General features: G+C 44.2%; 1 protein-coding gene across 1 annotated transcript; it reads right to left on the reverse strand.

Moving 5' to 3' along the window:
• Positions 1-2,260: 2,260 nt before the first annotated feature.
• atp5f1e (ATP synthase F1 subunit epsilon) lies at positions 2,261-11,337 on the reverse strand. The gene is made up of 3 exons (XM_078555470.1): positions 10,465-11,337; positions 6,005-6,121; positions 2,261-2,409 (listed from the first exon to the last, which is right to left on the reverse strand). Exons 1-3 carry the CDS (start codon positions 10,494-10,496, stop codon positions 2,403-2,405), a joined length of 156 nt encoding a protein of 51 aa, XP_078411596.1. The 5' UTR covers positions 10,497-11,337; the 3' UTR covers positions 2,261-2,402.
• Between the last annotated feature and the right edge of the window lie 7,177 nt (positions 11,338-18,514).

The raw sequence follows: 18,514 nt of genomic DNA on the forward strand, positions 1-18,514 counted from the left end.
GCAGTCATTTTCAAAAGCATCCTAATTGTTATGCTTTAAGTACATGAAGAATCATTCCAAGCTGGAGACAACCATACACGTTTTGTAGAGCATGCCAAGATGTCGTCAGCCAGTTCTGCAGGCCCAGTCACATCTACTGACATCTGTGGAGAAGTCTTTTTAGTGGTTTAATCAAGAGATAAATAGCTGTGCCAGCCACTGTAGGAATACCTCTGGCTACATGAAGTGTACATGCCAGGTCAGTAATGAAAGTCAGGATAAACAGATTATTTTTAGGTTGGCAAAATGTAAATAGCAGAGTGTATTGTAGCCAAATTTGCTGACAATACAAAGATAGGTAGGAAATTAAGTTGTGAGGATACAAAGAGTCTGCAAAGGAATATTGATATGTTGAGTGAATGGCAGCTGGAATATAACATGGGAAAATGTGAGGTTGTCCACTTTGGCAGGAATAACAGAAAAACATATCATTTAAATGGAAAGAAACTGCAGAATGCTGCAGTACAGAGGGATCTTGGTGTCCTTGTACATAAATCACAAAGCGCTAGCATGCAGGTACAGCATTAGGAAGGAAAATGAAATGTTGGCCTTTATCACAAGAGGTACAGGGGAAGTCTTGTTATAGCTGTGCAGGGCATTGATGAGACTGCACTTGGAGTATTGTGATAGTTTTGGTCTCCTCACTTAAGGGGGGGTACATACTTGCATTGAAGCAGCTCAGAGAAGGTTCCCGAGGCTAATTCTTGTGATGAAAGAGTTGGCTATGAGGAAAAGTTGAACAGTTGGGACCTGCTTCTATACTTGGAGAAGTGATCTTTTTGAAAAAAGATTGAGGGGGCTTGACATGGTAGACGCTGAGAGGATGTTTCCCTCCTAGGAGAATCTAGAGCCAAGGCACAGTCTCAAAATAAGGGGTCTCCCTTTTAAGACAGAGATAAGGGGGAAATTCTCAGAGGATCATTAGGCTTTGAAATTCTCTTCCCCAGAGAGCACTGGGTGATTGAATATATTCAAGGCTGAGTTAAGACATATTTTTGATCTGCAAGGGAGTCCAGGGTTTTGGGAGGCACACAGGGTGGAAGTCACAATCAGCCATGATCTTATTGAATGGCAGAGCAGGCTCAAGGGGCCGAATGGCCTACTCCTGTTCCCATTTCTTACGTTATGACCCTGTCCTGTTCAGATTCCCAGAGTGCTGTAACAGGCAATGTTAATCCCAGGCTCTGATCAACAATACATGAAATCACAATAAAGCACAGAACAAATCACCCAATACAGTGATACTGACCACAACTGAGCTATGAACTATTATGGTCTCCTTATGCCAACTTTGATTGCAATAAGGAATCAGAGGAATTTCTCAGTTTTCCTTGAATTGGCTATAGGATTTCTCATTTTTTACTAAGTATGACTGCTGGTGTCTCATGAGACTGATGACAGCAGAACAGCTGGAAGAACAGCACCTCATCTTCCGACTAGTCACTTTACAGCCTTCCGGACTGAATATTGAATTCAACAACTTTAGATCTTGAACTCCCTCCTCCATCCCCACCCCCTTTCCGTTTCTTCCCCCCTTCCTTTTGTTTTTTCCAATAATTTATATAGATTTTTCTTTTCCCACCTATTTCCATTATTTTTAAATCTATACCTTTTATGCCCTGTTAAGTCTTTCCACCCCACCCCCACTAGAGCTGTACCTCGAGTGTCCTGCCATCCATTCTTAATTAGCATTCTCTTAGATAATATCGCCACCTTCAACACCTCTTTGTTCTTTTGTCTGTGACATATTTTGATTATCTCCTCCTATCACTGCTTGCTTGTCCCTACAACACCAACCCACCCCCCCACCCCACTTCTCTCCCCCCACCCCCCCTTTAAACCAGCTTATATTTCACCCCTCTCCTAATATTACTCAGTTCTGTTGAAGGGTCATGAGGACTCGAAACGTCAACTCTTTTCTTCTCCGCCAATGCTGCCAGACCTGCTGAGTTTTTCCAGGTAATTCTGTTTTTGTTTTGGATCTCCAGCATCCGCAGTTTTTTGTTTTTATTTTTTTTATAACAGCAGAACAGTACTTGTCAATGACTCAAATGGGGCATTAACTTTTAACATATGCTAAAGAGGAAGTTAAAATGTGGAAGAAGGGACCAATAACATTAGATTTTCCAGCCACAATGACCCCACACATCATCCAGCTTACTCAATACAATTCACAAATAAGTTACATCACCATCTCCTTCCAAAGAAAAACAGACAAATGTTGTTTTAAATAAGATCTATATTTTTAATTAGCATTTGGTCAGTTTTGCAGACACAGTCTTCAAGTGGATTTGCAATTCCATCTTTCAGGATGATGGGTCAAAGTGTTCTCATATTCAAAAGCTCAAGTCTGTGGAAGCTGCTCATGTCCTAGGGTAAATTAAACACAATTAGCACACTTAATTGGAGGAGGACTAACTTTAGCGAGTTGGGAAGGAATCTGACCCAGGTGAATTGGAATCCAAAACTGGTTGCCAAAACAGTACATGAACACGACTTCAAAGGTTCCAAGCAGACACATTTCTATGGGTAAAGGAAAATAACCAGAGGCCATCGTATAAGATAAGGATTGTATAGTGATAATACAGTACAGAACCAAGCTGAAAATAGGAATTACAGAGGAGATCTTAAAAGGAAATAGAAGGACAAAAATAAGGTAAGAGAAGAGATTAGAAAATAAGTCTTATAAATACAAATAGTAAAAGGGTAATAAAAATTAAGGGGTGCCAATTAGGGACGATATAAAGGAGATAATCTTGGAGGCAGCTGATACGACTGGGCTATTAAATGAATACTTTGCACTTCTCCACTAGAGAAGAGGATGCTGTCAATGTAACAAAGGAGAAGTTAGGAGTGATATTGGATGGAATATAACAGATGAGAGGAGGTACTTGAAAGGTTAGCAGTCCTCAAAGTTGGAAAGTCATCGGGTCCGAATGGGATGCATCCTAGGTTATTGAGGGAAGAATGGAAATTGTGGCAATTCTGACCACAATCTCGCAATGCTTCTTGAATAAGGGGGTGCTGCCAGAGGACGGGAGGATTGCAAATGTTACAACTCTTTAAAAAAAAAAGGGAGAGAAATAAACCTAGCAACAGCAGGCCATTTAGCTTATCAAACATGGGGAGACTTTCAGATTCAATAATCTGGCACAAAATTAATTGGCATTTGAAAATATTTGGCTAATAAATGAAAATCAGCACGGATGTTAAAATTGTGTTCAACAAACCTGATTGAGATCTTTGATGAAGTAACAAGAGCAAGGAGGTAGTGTAGTTGACAAGATGTGTCTGAACTTTCAAAGCATATTTGACAAAGACTTATTAGCAAAGTTCAAGAGACAGTGGCAGCATGGCTACAAAACTGTCTAAGGGACAGAAATCAGGGTGTAGTTGTAAACAGTTCCTCTCCAGATTGGAGGGAGGTATATAGTGATGTTCCTCAGGAGTCAGTACTATAGATATATAAGACTTGGCTATACATGTAGTAACAAGGAAGATAGTAACAGGTTTTAGGAGGGCAACGATTGGTGAAATAAACAAAGACATGACAGATGAACTTTAATGCAGAGAAGTGTTATAATTATGAGGTTTATAAGCTTTAAATTTAGGGTAAATGAAGGGGGTCATATGACCTGTTCTGCAGTCTGTCTGACAGTAAGCCTCAGTGGTTTCATCGTTCGAGATCAAAGGAAAGTTTAGATTGTTTTACTGAGAAGGTGCAACATATTTACCCTTGGAAACAACCTAGCATTCTCTAGGTTTACAATGAGTAGAACGAGTTCTCCTGGTATCGGGTTGTAAATAGTTGTGCTGCAAACCATCCATTTACTTCTAAGATGAAAGGGGGTTGGGATCAAAATTAGCTAATTAACATTTCTACCTGGGTGCAAGATTAATGTGTTTCACGTTACCATGGGGAAGAGGGCAGAGGAAGCCATTTTTGAGATCAGGTTACAGTTCCCCAACAAATCGATGAATACCACAGAGAGATAACAGAGGTTCCGAACGGTTAGCAGAGAGAAAAGGCAGCTTGACTTTGCATCTAGTGGAAGATACACATCCTACAGATTCTGGGAGATTTGTTCTGATATGGCCAAGGAGAAGAAAAATCATTGGAACAAGCTTTACTGCTGATAGTGGGTTTAAGGAACTCTCCAAAAGCTGAGCAAAGTGCCTGGAGATGGTCACTCAAACTTGCTACTCGGCAAAATGAAGATGGGAACTGTGGCCCGTTTGCTAAGATTACTGTAATTCCGTGGAGAGTGCAATGGGTGTTAAGTATAAAAGGGGAATGTTCCTTCTGTGGTTCAAAGTATACCTTGCCTACAAAAAGAAAGTAGTGTTTAGTCAAGAGTGCTTTTAGTCATTTGTTACAGGAAGTTTTAAAACACAATTTTTGTGTCATTCTTTCGGCTATTAAATGGAAGTTCAAATTTATTTTTAACATTACAATCGCTATAGAGGCCGATAGCAGAAGTGGGAAGTGATACATTTTGATAGGAAAAATGTACCATTTCATTTATATTGTCTCTCCTCAATGTTAAGGGGTCACAGAAACAAAGACACCTGGGGGTACATGTCCACAAATCAGTGAAGGTGGCGATCAAGTTGAGAAGGTTATTAAAGCTTTATTAAGAGAGGCACAGAGTACAAAAGCAAGATAAACATTTATAAAACACTGGTTAGGCCTCAGCTGGAGTACTGTGCTCAATTCTGGGCACCACACTTTAAAAAGGCATTAGAGAGGGTACAGCAGAGATTTATTAGAATGGTACCTGGGAGGAGGGGCTTCAGTTATGTGGAGAGACTGGGGGTTGTTCTCTTTAGAAAAGAGAAGGCTAGGAGGAGGTTTGACAGCAGTGAATGGTTCTGATATAATAAGGAGAATCTGTTTCTAGTGGCACAAGGATCAGTAACCAGATGGCAGAATTAAGGTGATTGGCAAAACAAAGAGGCATGAAGAAGGAATTTATTTTTTTTAAACATGCGGCAAATTGTTAAGATTTGGAATGCACTGCCTGAAAAGGTGGTGGAAGATTCAATTGTGACACGAGAAAGAGAATTGAATAAAAACTTGAAGGAAAAACTTTTACAGGGCTAAGGGGAAAGAGCAGAGAATCAATTGGACAGCCAGCATAGGCACAATGGGCCAAATGGTCTCCATCTGTGTTATATCCTTTTTTGGTTATAGCATCTTACAATAAACCTCCCAATGGCTCACTGTACACAGTAACCCCTGATGTTGATGAGGTTCAACCCTCTTCTTTGCCAAATTAGTTGACCTGACCATCACAATTGGTCTTTTGCTGTTGGCCAGGAAATGAGCAGTAGTTGGTGGAGAAATGGGTCCCCAGGAATGGCAGTGAATTACATGATTTAAAAGAGGGCTGAAGACTACAGAGCAGCACAGTTACTGTCTCCAGGAAAGGAGAGCTCTGGGGGAGAAAGGAAACCTTTCAGCTTCATGCCTGAACTTTAATCATGCATTTTTTTTGGTAAAAGTTCTATAAAGGGAGATGATGATTAATGAAACAGTAGATGCCTCTGCTATCACCAGGAAGGGAACAAATATCCAATATCTACCCCACATTGAGATAAAGGGAGTCTTTGTTTGCATTTAATACAAATTAACAATTAAATTTACAATTCTGTTACATCTTAAAATCCACATTCTTAGCAAGAGCAACTAATTGCTTGTTAAACACCATCAGAACAGTGGACCCTTCTAACAAGGGAGTTAAATACTTAAGCAGGAGAGGGGGATTAGTCTAAATGGCTCATACGGAAACTGTTTCTGGCTACAACATTCTACGGTTCAAATGCCTTTTGTAAACAAGGTGCATTCCCAAGCTATCCCACTGCTAAGTTCAGTATGCTGCATTTTGCTTTTTAAAGAAAACCACCCGAATTTGAAGAATTTTCCCCCCACACTAATCCCCAAAGAGGACAATGCAGTACTTACGCTTTCAGCTTGCTGACTTTAACATTTACATCTGCCGCTTTCTTTGCCTCTGCTTGGTACTGGGGCTTTAGGGCAGCCCTCACCGCTTGTGCACAGATTCGAGAGTACTGAATGTAGCTGCAGGGAGGAAGATAATCAAAATGGTCCTTGAGTTCTTGGCTCAAATGTAATGCAAAAATTTGGCCACAGAAATTCTACATTTAGTGAAGCTTTGGTGTCACTATAAAGCTTTAAAGGCCAATATCTGGGCTCCAAACTATGTACTGTGTAGGATTAATCACTTTCATCCTTTTGTTCAACTTCACTTGTTCCACTCAGATAAAAAAAGATAAACTCAACCAGAATAATGGAAGAATAGATAGGCCCACTTTTACCCGAGCAGAAAATGTTTAAGTTTGATCATTCCCTATTTTGATTTCTGGATTATGTCTACATCAAATTATATAAGGAATAATGATTTTCTTTATTTAAAACTACCTTTAGCTTGATGGTTTTTATAAGTTAGGATTTTCTATTCTTTTGATCTCTTTTTTTCAGAACATTAATGCTGCCCTTTACAGCAGCTTGCTACTATTGAAATAGGTCTAGTTTCCTGGCTTCGGTATCCCCAATTTGAAACTTGCCACCAGCTGGGGCAGGGTCACTGCAGCCAGAACAAAGTCATAATTGCAACAAAATTTTTTCATCCTCCCATACATAAAGAAATGACAGGCAAGGAAGAGACCAACTGTGCCATCACCAAATCTCCAAGCTAGTTTAATCTATTCATACTAAAATGGAAGTGAGAAATTTTACCTGTTAATACTATGCTTGGGATATTTTGCTAACACACTCAGCTGTGGCTCTCATGTCTCCAGGTCAGAGGTTTCTGGCTTCATGCCCCACTCTATAGACTTGTGCACATAATCCAGCTGACACTCAGTACTGAGGGAGTGTGGTGCTGTCAGAGATGCCATCTTTTGGATCGAACATTCAATTGAGACCTTCTTTCCCTCAGATGGGAACAAAAAATTCTACAGAAAAATTCTATTGCAAAGAAGAGTAGAGAAGTTTTCACAGGTATCCTGGCCAATGTTTATGCAGTAATATCAGTAAAACAAATTGCCTGGTCATGATCACAGTCATTTGTGGCCACTTTCTAAGTATAAAATGCTGCACATCTCCCACCCATGGTGTAACTGGTACGCAAAGGTGCTGTACCCCTTCACCACATGCTACATTACATTTCTAAAGTACTTAAAACCAAAGTGTTTTGTTATGTTTTGCAGTCTCGAAAGGCGCTATATAAATTACTTTCAATTAGAATTTCCCTGACAAGTAACAGAACTGTAACCAACTCTAACCTCACCCGTTTATGCAGCTCTCTCTTCAAACACAATCCAGGTTTTGTGGGGCAAAACCTTCATCAGCTGGCCAGTAACCAGACTGCCTGCCTTTTATAGAGCCCACCTGATTTGCACATCGATTTCAAACAAATGTTAAATCAGGTGGGTTCTGTAGAAGGGCGAACAATCTGCGCTCTGCATATATAGATTATTAGGGATTGCCCTGCCTCAAGGCTGGGCAGATGGTACAGAATTCAGACAGGCCTCACACAGCAGTGTCAAAAGCAGCACTCTCATTGATACAGTACTGGAGGTCTAGAAACAAAAACAACTGCCAAGAGACTCTACTGACAGAAATAAGTGTGCGCGCTTTTAAGAATTCCTCAATGCTTCACAATACAAAGACATAGGATGTCTCTCCTACAGCAAGCAAAATATATTAAACTTCTATCCTAAATATTTTTAATTTCACAACTGCATCTCAAAGAAATCTTTAGGTCTTTCTCGATGGGCTCCACGTTACTCTTCATTCCTTATTAACTTGTAACTGCATCACCTTATCTCCCCAGTGCCCCTTTTCTGCTGCATGAGTATGTGACTCAGATGAACAGTGTGGTGCTCTTCGCCTTCAGCCATTCACTTGACTCCGAACAAATACACCCCCCAAACAAAAGCACCCATTAAACTCACATACACACACATAAGGAGAAAGAGACCACAGCATCCTCCAAGTTGCTGTCCAGTTCACCCAGCTGTCATAGTCAAATACACATTTCCAAAAATTGCTGACTATTGGGGTGAAACACTGTTTTCTGTCATGGGGTGGGGCCAACGTGAGGATATTTCCACTGTCTTGTGGATCAGATTTCTGTTTCCCTCCAAAAAACAAGTTTGACAACTTCAGCTGGTCCTGAAACACTTTCCAATCAACAAAATACCTTTGAACACCTCTGCTCTTCTTGCAAGTAGTGCAATTGGATCTTTTATGTCCTCCTGAGAAGATAGACTTGATTTAACAGCAAATCCAAAAGATGCCCTCTGGAATGCGCTGGAATGTCCACCTAGGTTGTGTGTTGAAGTGGGGCTTGAAGCCAGAGTCTTCTGAACCAGAGGCGACACACCGAGCCACAGTCAACACCTTACAGCAGGGGTGGAGAACCTCCGGCCCGTGGGGAAATTTCAACCACATGCCGCACTCTGGGCCAGCCCCGCCATGTTCTGATGCCTGAGTCTCGGCTGCAGTCACCCGAGACCCAGGCTGTGAGCAGAGAGCGAGGCCCCAGATCCGGGACCAGGAGCGGGAAGCTGCCGATCGGGTGGTGAATTGCGAGTAACCCGGGGCGGGGGGAGAAAAGGAGGGAGAGACAGAGTGGGAAAGGAGAGAGAGAGAAACAGGCAGACAGAGTGGGAAAGGAGAGAGAGAGAAACAGGCAGACAGAGTGGGAAAGGAGAGAGAGAGAAACAGGCAGACAGAGTGGGAAAGGAGAGAGAGAGAAACAGGCAGACAGAGTGGGAAAGGAGAGAGAGAGAAACAGGCAGACAGAGTGGGAAAGGAGAGAGAGACAGGCAGACAGAGTGGGAAAGGAGAGAGAGAGAAACAGGCAGAGAGGGAAAGGAGAGAGAGAGAGAAAGAAACAGGCAGACAGAGTGGGAAAGGAGAGAGAGAAACAGGCAGACAGAGTGGGAAAGGAGAGAGAGAGAGAAAGAAACAGGCAGACAGAGTGGGAAAGGAGAGAGAGAGAAACAGGCAGACAGAGTGGGAAAGGAGAGAGAGAGAAACAGGCAGACAGAGTGGGAAAGGAGAGAGAGAGAAACAGGCAGAGCGTGGGAAAGGAGAAACAGGCAGAGAGTGGGAGAGAGAGAAAAACAGGCAGAGAGTGGGAAAGGAGAGAGAGAGAGAGAAACAGGCAGAGAGTGGGAAAGGAGAGAGAGAGAGAGAGAAACAGGCAGAGAGTGGGAAAGGAGAGAGAGAGAAATAGAGAGTGGGAAAGGAGAGAGAGAGAAATAGAGAGTGGGAAAGGAGAGAGAGAGAAATAGAGAGTGGGAAAGGAGAGAGAGAGAAATAGAGAGTGGGAAAGGAGAGAGAGAGAAATAGAGAGTGGGAGAGAGAGAGAAATAGGCAGAGAGTGGGAAAGGAGAGAGAGAGAAACAGGCAGAAACTGGGAAAGGAAAGCAAGCAAAACATTGATCTGAATTTATGGAGTGCTGTGATCAAGACACAGAAGCTGTGCTACTCATTCAGGAAAAGCAAACTCGGCCATCGCATTAAAGCAGTGGGCGAGTTGAACGTTTCTGTATTCTCTTGTGGGGGGGCCACAACTGATTTTGTCTATGTGAGAGTGGCCCTTGGTAAGAAAAAGGTTCCCCACCCCTGTCTTACAGTTATTGAGGCAGAACAGACGAGCTATGCCAATGTTTTGACCATGAACACTGTATTGCCTTCATCGTTAAGTTTCCCCACTAGTCTTAATGATTTAGGGATATCCATTTTAATACATTAATTAGTGCTGCTAATACACCCATGCAATTATAAAGGGAAATCTTCCACACTGGGTGTCACTATAGAAGCCATGGAACTGGGGTCATAAAATCTGACCAGGTTAACTACAATTTTGTAAAGCTTCTTCCACTGACACTGCTTCCCTTCATAGCACAACTGGCACCCAAAGGTGCTGTACCCTTCCCCTACATGGTGCATTGGGCACCCAAAGGTGCTGTACCCCTCCCCTACGTGGTGCATTGGGCACCCAAAGGTGCTGTACCCCTCCCCTACATGGTGCATTGGGCACCCAAAGGTGCTGTACCCTTCCCCTACATGGTGCATTGGGCGCCCAAAGGTGCTGTACCCCTCCCCTACATGGTGCATTGGGCACCCAAAGGTGCTGTACTCCTACCCCACATGGTGCAGCCGGCACTGATGTGTATTTTACACTGGCCGGGCGGTAACTCTCGCGGTGTGTGGGCCGGCGCGGCCTCCAGGCGGCTGCTCACCGCTTCCCCGCCCGCAGTGACCTCCAGCCCGGCTGAACCACAAGGTGCCCTCACACCCAGCCGGCTATCCGCCCCCCTCCTGGGGGATGTGGAGGACGCCAGTTCGCCCCCCGCCCGGTTTCTATCCCCGGCCTCGAGCTGTACCTCAGGCCGGCTTGCCTCCAGAACGCCACCATCTTCACTTCACTTCTTTCACCGCCTCAGCCAAAATGGCGCCCAGCAGAAGGAGAGCCACTAACAGCCAGCCAATCAACGGCAGGCTGGACAGATCAGCCAATCAATGGAAGGCTAGACAGATCATCCAATCAACGAATAAAGCAGTAACAACAATGATCAATCATAGTGCAGTATTGAAGAAGTTTTGACCAATCACTTATCAGAAAATTGCTGACCATTCATAGCAGCGGAATGTAAGACAATCATAGGGCATCATTAGGAGCACCTTGCAAACCTGTCCAATCAGAGAGGGAGCAATTCCCACTGGGCTGAACCCTGAAGGACAATGTCAGACACTGCAGTCAGCGCAAAAACAGAATTACCTGGAAAAACTCAGCAGGTCTGGCAGCATCGGCGGAGAAGAAAAGAGTTGACGTTTCGAGACCTCATGACCCTTCAGCAGAACTGAGTAATATTAGGAGAGGGGTGAAATATAAGCTGCTTTAAGGAGGGAGGGGGCTATCAGGGCACATCTTGTGAAAGCAGAAGGCGTGGCTGAGGCAATAAATGAATACTTTGGACCTGTTTTCATTGGGATGCTGCCAATGTCACATCTCTTTTCATTTTCAGGACTACGGAGAGGCAGTGGCATACAGGTAATGCCACTAGACCAGTAATCCAAAGGCCCAGGTTAATGCATGAGTTTAAATTCCATCACAGCAGCTAGTGGAATTTGAATTCAATTGATAAATCTGGAATATCAAGCTGATCTCAGTAATGGTGACCATGAAACTATCATTAAGATAAAAGCAAAAAACTGCAGATGCTGGAAATCCGAAACAAAAATAAAAATACCTGGAAAAACTCAGCAGGTCTGGCAGCGTCTGTGGAGAGGAACACAGTTAACGTTTTGAGTCCGTATGACTCTTCAACAGAACTAAGAAAAAATAGAAAAGAGGTTAAATATAAGCTGGTTTAAGGGGGGGTGGGTGGGACAGGTAGAGCTGGATAGAGGGCCAATGATAGGTGGAGATAGCCAAAAGATGTCATAGACAAAAGGTCAAAGAGGTGTTGAAGGTGGTGATATTATCTAAGGCATGTGCTAATAGGTGACATTAAGGGTAGAAAGCAGGACGAGCAAGGTACAGATAGCCCTAGTGGGGGTGGGGTGGGGGGAAGGGATCAAAATAGGCTAAAAGGTAGAGATAAAACAATGGATGGAAATACATTTAAAAATAATGGAAATAGGTGGGAAAAGAAAAATTTATAGAAATTATTGGAAAAAAAGGGGATCGGAAAGGGGGTGGGGATGGAGGAGAGAGTTCATGATCTAAAATTGTTGAACTCAATATTCAGTCCGGAAGGCTGTAAAGTACCTAGTCGGAAGATGAGGTGCTGTTCCTCTAGTTTGTGTTGAGCTTCACTGGAACATTGCAGCAGGCCAAGGATGGACATGTGGGCATGAGAGCAGGTGGAGTGTTGAAATGGCAAGCGACAGGGAGGTCTGGGTCATGCTTGCAGTTAGACCGAAGGTGTTCTGCAAAGCGGTCACCCAGTCTGCGTTTGGTCTCTCCAATGTAGAGGAAACCGCATTGGGAGCATCGAATGCAGTAGACTAAATTGAGGGAAGTGCAAATGAAATGCTGCTTCACTTGAAAGGAGTGTTTGGGCCCTTGGACGGTGAGGAGAGGGGAAGTAAAGGGGCAGGTGTTGCACCTTCTGCGGTTGCATGGGAAGGTGCCGCGGGAGGGGGTTGAGGTGTAGGGGGTGATGGAGGAGTGGACCAGGGTGTCCTGGAGGGAACGATCCCTGCGGAATGCTGCCAGGGTGGGTGAAGGGAAGATGTGTTTGGTGGTGGCATCATGCTGGAGTTGGCGGAAATGGCGGAGGATGATCCTTTGAATGCGGAGGCTGGTGAGGACAAGGGGGACCCTATCATGGTTCTGGGAGGGAGAGGAAGATGTGAGGGCAGATGCGTGGGAGATGGGCCGGACACGATTGAAAGCCCTGTCAACCATCGTGGGTGGAAAACCTCGGTTAAGGAAGAAGGAGGACATGTCAGAGGAACTTTTTGAAAGTGGCATCATCAGAACAGATGCGACGGAGGTGGAGGAACTGAGAGAATGGGATAGAGTCCTTACAGGAAGCGGGGTGTGAGGAGCTGTAGTCGAGGTAGCTGTGGGAGTCGGTAGGCTTGTAATGAATATTGGTGGACAGTCTATCACCAGAAATTGAGACAGAGAGGTCAAGGAAGGGAAGGGAAGTATCAGAGATGGACCATGTGAAAATGATGGAGGGGTGGAAATTGGAAGCAAAATTAATGCATTTTTCCAGGTCCAGACGAGAGCATGAAGCAGCACCGAAGCAGTCATCGATGTACCGGAGAAAGAGTTGTGGGAGGGGGCCGGAGTAGGACTGGAACAAGGAATGTTCCACATACCCCATAAAGAGACAGGCATGAAACTATTGATTGTTGTAAAAACCCATCTGGTTCACTGATGCTCCTTTAGGGAAGGAAATCTGCTGTCCTTACCTGGTCTGGCCTACATGTGACTCCAGACTCTTAACTGCCCTCTGCAATGGCCTAGCAAACTACTCACCTAGAAGGAAAAAATCAGCTTGGACCTGTGCTCTTATTTCCCAGTTTTTATTGGTATTCCATTTTAATACAAGACCAGCTTGGACAAGTATTCCTATTTCTCAGTTTTTACTGTTTTTTCCTTCTGGGCAGTTCAAAGGCGATTAGGGGTGGGCAATGTTGTGGTATAAAGATGAGATCACTCAAAACTGTGAGTCTTCTGTAAGCAAGGGTTTTATTCAACCATAAACAAAAATTGCTGGAAAAGCTCAACCAGTCTGACAGCATCTGCAGAGAGAAAGACAGAGTTTTATTTTTGGAAAAATATACTTTATTCATAAAATATCTGAAAGAACATTACAAAACATTTCTAAATGGCCATCACAAAAAGTGCAATCGGGTTCAAATTTTACACATGGATCATGAGGTGTTTCAACACAATCACTGAATATTAGTCATTTCAATATGCTCATTACAGACAGTGCAATGCGATTAGATATATCGACATACATCATGTTGCACTCTGAGGTGCTTCAATACAATTATGATACCTTTAGTTTTCACTACATACATTTATTGTGAGTTGTACAACCCGAGGGGTCGATACAATTCCTAGCCCCTCGGTGCACTATGGCAGAAAGGTCTTAGACAGCGACCTATCCCTACTGCACCTTTGCAGCGGCTGCCCCAAGCTTTAGTGCATCCCTCAGCACGTAGTCCTGGACCTTGGAATGTGCTAGTCTGCAACACTCGGTCAGGGACAACACTTTGCACTGGAAGACCAACAAGTTTCAGGCAGACCAAAGAGAGTCTTTGACCGAGCTGATGATCCTCCAGCTGCAGTTGAAGTTTGTCTCGGTGTGTGTCCCTGGGAACAGCCCGTAGAGCACAGAGTCCTGTGTCACAGCACTGCTTGGGATGAACCTCGATAACAACCACTGCATCTCTCTCCAGACCTTCTTTGCAAAGGCACATACCACAAGGAGGTGAACAACGGTCTCTTCCCCACCACAGCCACCTCGAGGGCAATGTGCAGAGGGGGTGAGACTCCTGGAATGTTGGAAGGATCTGACGGGGAGAGCCTTTCTCACCACCAGCCAAGTTACATCTTGGTGCTTGTTGGAAAGTTCTGGCGATGAGGCATTCTGCCAAATGACTTTGACAGTCTGCTCGGGGAACCATCTGACAGGATCCACCATCTCCTTTTCCCACATGGCCTCTAGGACGTTACGTGCCGACCACTGCCTGATGGACTTGTGGTCAAAGGTGTTTCTCAGCATAAATCTTTCCACGAGGGACAGGTGGTATGGCACGGTCCAACTACGTGGAGCGTTCCACGGCAGCGTGGCCAGACCCATCCTTCGCAACACCGAGACAGGTAGAACATCAGTGCGTAGTGACACTTGGTGTTTGCGTACCGAGGGTCTACGCACAGCTTGATGCAGCCACACACAAAGGTGGCCATCAGGATGAGGGCAATTTTGGGCACTTTTTTTCTGCCTTTATATAGAGGCTTGTACATCACATCCCTGCGAACATGATCCATTTTCGACCTCCAGATAAAGCGGAAGATGGCTTGGGTGATCGCCATCGCGCAGGAGTGAGGAATGGGCCAGACCTGCGCCACGTACAGCAACACCAAGAGTGCTTCACACCTGATGACCAGGTTCTTACCCGCAATGGAGAGGGAGCGTTGCTCCCACATGCCCAGTTTTCTTTCCACCATAGCCACTCGCTCCTTCCATGTATTAATGCATATCCCCAGCACCTTCAGGCCATCTGACCTAACGGTGAAGGGGACAAAGGATCGGTCAGCCCAGTTCCCGAAGAACATGGCCTTGCACTTGCCACGATTTACCTTGGCTCCTGAGGCCAGTTCAAACTGGCCACAGATGTGGATCAGTCTGTGCACCGACAGCGGATCCGAGCAGAAGACGGCAACATCGTCCATGTACAGGGAGGCTTTGACCTGAGTGCCTCCACTGCCTGGGATCGTCACTCCTCTTATGCCCGGATCCTTCCTGATGGACTCAGAAAATGGTTCTTTGCAACACACACAGGATAGGGGAGAGAGGGCAGCCCTGCCTGACTCCAGATTTAATAGGAAAGCGATCTGATTCCCACCCATTGATTGAGACTGCGCTACTGATGTTAGTGCAGAGCAGTTGGCTTCAGTTGTGGATTCCGTCCCCAAACCCCATTTTAGAGAGCACATCCACCATGTAGGTGTGTGATATTCTGTCAAAGGCCTTCTCCTGGTCCAGGCTGATGAGGCAGGTGTCCACACCCCTGTCCTGTACATAGGCAATCGTATCCCTGAGCAGCGCGAGGCTGTCAGAGATCTTCCTGCCGGGCACAGCGCAGGTCTGGTCAGGGTGAATCACCAATTCCAAAGTAGACCTGACCCAATTGGCGATGACCTTGGACAGAATCTTATAGTCCACATTCAACAGTGAAATGGGTCACCAATTTCTAATTTCCTCCCATTCCCCCTTCTGCTTGTAGATGAGGGTGATGCCTTTCCTCATGGATTCTGACATGCTGCCAGCCAGGAGTATACTCTCATACACTTCTAGCAGGTCTGGGCTGATCCAGTCCCACAGAGCTGAATACAACTCAGCTGGTAAGCCGTCGCTTCCGGGAGTTAATGTTACCATTAGCACCTCCTTTAGCCGGTATCACCACCATCAACACCCCTTCGACCTTTTGTTTATGACATCTTTTGTAATCTCTCCTTTGCTCCCACCTATCACTGGCCTTCTATCCAGCTTCACCTGTCCCACCCGCCTTGAGCAGTATATATTTCACCACATTTTTACTTCCCTTTAGTTCTGAAGAAGAGTCATATGGACTCGAAACGTTAACTCTGTCTTTTTCTCCACAGATGTTGTCAGGCCTGCTGAGTTTTTCCAGCAATTTTTTAGTTTCAGATTTCCAGCATCCGCAGTAATTTGCTTTTATTTTTGCTTTTATTCAAACGTATGCTGGAGAGATCATTTTGGTTGCTTTCCAAGGATTTCTGACAATACAATGTCTGCGTCACAGTTTTAAAGCCCTTGGTTCTCATATAGCAAAACACTGTTTGTTATAACCCCCATCACCCATCACCAGCATTGCCTTAACACATACATCATCTAATCAAGAGTGGTGGTTTTTGATCTGTAGATGTTCCCTGTTAGCTCAACAGTTTCAGCATTTGGCCTCAGCAGGGATGTGTTCCTGTCTGGAGCTTAATGACTCCCTGTGTGTTTCCTTCTCTCCTTGTTTACCCAAGTTGTAAAGGCCATTAGGTTAGAGCTTGTGACTCTTAGCTAGTTCTCACAGGATTCACTATATTTCCCATCATGCCTAAAAAGAGCTGTCATAACCACACTTAAAGCTGTTAATGCACATCTCAACATCAGTTTTAATATTGAATTATTTCAATTACCCCACTTCAGGCAACAAATGCTGACCTCATCAGAGATGCCCACATCCCACGAAAGAATAAAGAAAAAATAACAACAGGTTGTGTCTTGTCTAACTAGCACAACTCATATAAATAAAAGCAAAAAACTGCGGATGCTGGAAATCTGAAACAAAAACAAAAATACCTGGAAAAACTCAGCAGGTCTGACAGCATCTGCGGAGAGGAATACAGTTAACGTTTCAAGTCCGTATGACTCTTCAACAGAACTAAGGAAAAATAGAAAAGAGGTGAAATATAAGCTGGTTTAAGGGGAGGTGGGACAGGTAGAGCTGGATAGAGGGCCAGTGATAGGTGGAGATAACCAAAAGATGTCATAGATAAAAGGACAAAGAGGTGTTGATAGTGGTGGTATTAGCTAAGAAATGTGCTAATGGTGACATTAAGGGTAGAAAGCAGGACGAGTAAGTGACAGATAGCCCTAGTGGGGCTGGGGTGGGGGGAAGGGATCGAAATAGGCTAAAAGGTAGAGATAAAACAATGGATGGAAATACATTTAAAAATAATGGAAATAGGTGGGAAAAGAAAAATATATATAAACTATTGGAAGGGGGGGATGGGAAAGGGGGTGGGGATGGAGGAGAGAGTTCATGAACTAAAGTTGTTGAACTCAATATTCAGTCCGCAAGGCTGTAAAGTGCCTAGTCGGAAGATGAGGTGCTGTTCCTCCAGTTTGCGTTGAGCTTCACTGGAACATTGCAGCAGGCCAAGGACGAATATGTGGGCATGAGAGTAGGGTGGTGTGTTGAAATGGCAAGCAACAGGGAGGCCTGGGTCATGCTTGCAGACAGACCGAAGGTGTTCCGCAAAGCGGTCACCCAGTCTGCGTTTGGTCTCCCCAATGTAGAGGAAACCGCATTGGGAACAGCGAATGCAAATGTTGGTGGAATATGCATATTAGTCTGTGATGCTGACATATGGTATAATAATTGAATAACAAGACAACTTGGGGTGGTGTTGAAAAAAATTTAGGATTCTTGACTTTATTAGCAAAGTTGTGAGTAATTTACATTAGATTTGAACTTTGGACTAGAGAATGGCTTGCGCAAAGTATATGTTTTATACAGTTATAAAAGAAGCTACAATACAAGAAGTGAAGAGTTAAAATACAAAGAATATGTTATAGCATTGTAAAATAAAAGAGATACAACCTGTCAACAACGACAAGGATTCAAGGTGGTCAATCTTGAATGACCCTGGAATGGTAATGTGCCCCTCAGCAATATCATCCAAAAACACATCAGGTTTCACATGTACACTGACAATACACAGCTCTACCTCACCACCATTACCTCTCTCAACTCCTCACTGTCTCTACATTATCAGACTGCTGGATGGGCAAACATTTCCTCAACTTAATGTTGGGAAGACTGAAGCCACTATTTTCAATTCCTGACACAAACTCTGTTTCTTAGACAACTGTTGGCAATCTTGATATCATATTTGACCTCATGTAATTCCAACCTCATATCTGCATCATCACAAAGACCGCCTATTTCCACTTCTATAGCATCACTCAAGTCCACCCTCCTGCCTCTTCTCATCTCCTGCCAAAACCCTCATCCATGCCTTTGTTACATCTAGACTTGATTATTCTAATACGTTCCTGGCTGGCAAACCATTTTCCACCTTCCATAAACTTAAACTCATCCAAGACACTCGCCCATATCCTAACTCACATTAATTTCGGTTCACCTATCTGTCATGGGGGGCAGACACAAAAGTGGAGTTGAGACAACAACCAGATTAGTCATGATCTTATCGAATGCCAATATTTGGCAAAAGAACCAGAGGTGAGTTGAGAATAACTTTATTTATGTAACGCCTTATTACAGGCTGGAATGCAGCACCTATGGGGGTATTGGAAGCAGATTCAATAATAATTTTGAAAAGGGATTTGGATAAGTACTAAAAGGGAAAACATTTGAGGGGTATGTCGAAAGAGCAGGACTCTTTTGAGCTGCATCATCCTACAATTCTACGTCACCCAGGTA

Source organism: Cetorhinus maximus, chromosome 13, assembly GCF_964194155.1.
Source record: "Cetorhinus maximus chromosome 13, sCetMax3.hap1.1, whole genome shotgun sequence".
Lineage (NCBI taxonomy): Eukaryota > Metazoa > Chordata > Chondrichthyes > Lamniformes > Cetorhinidae > Cetorhinus > Cetorhinus maximus.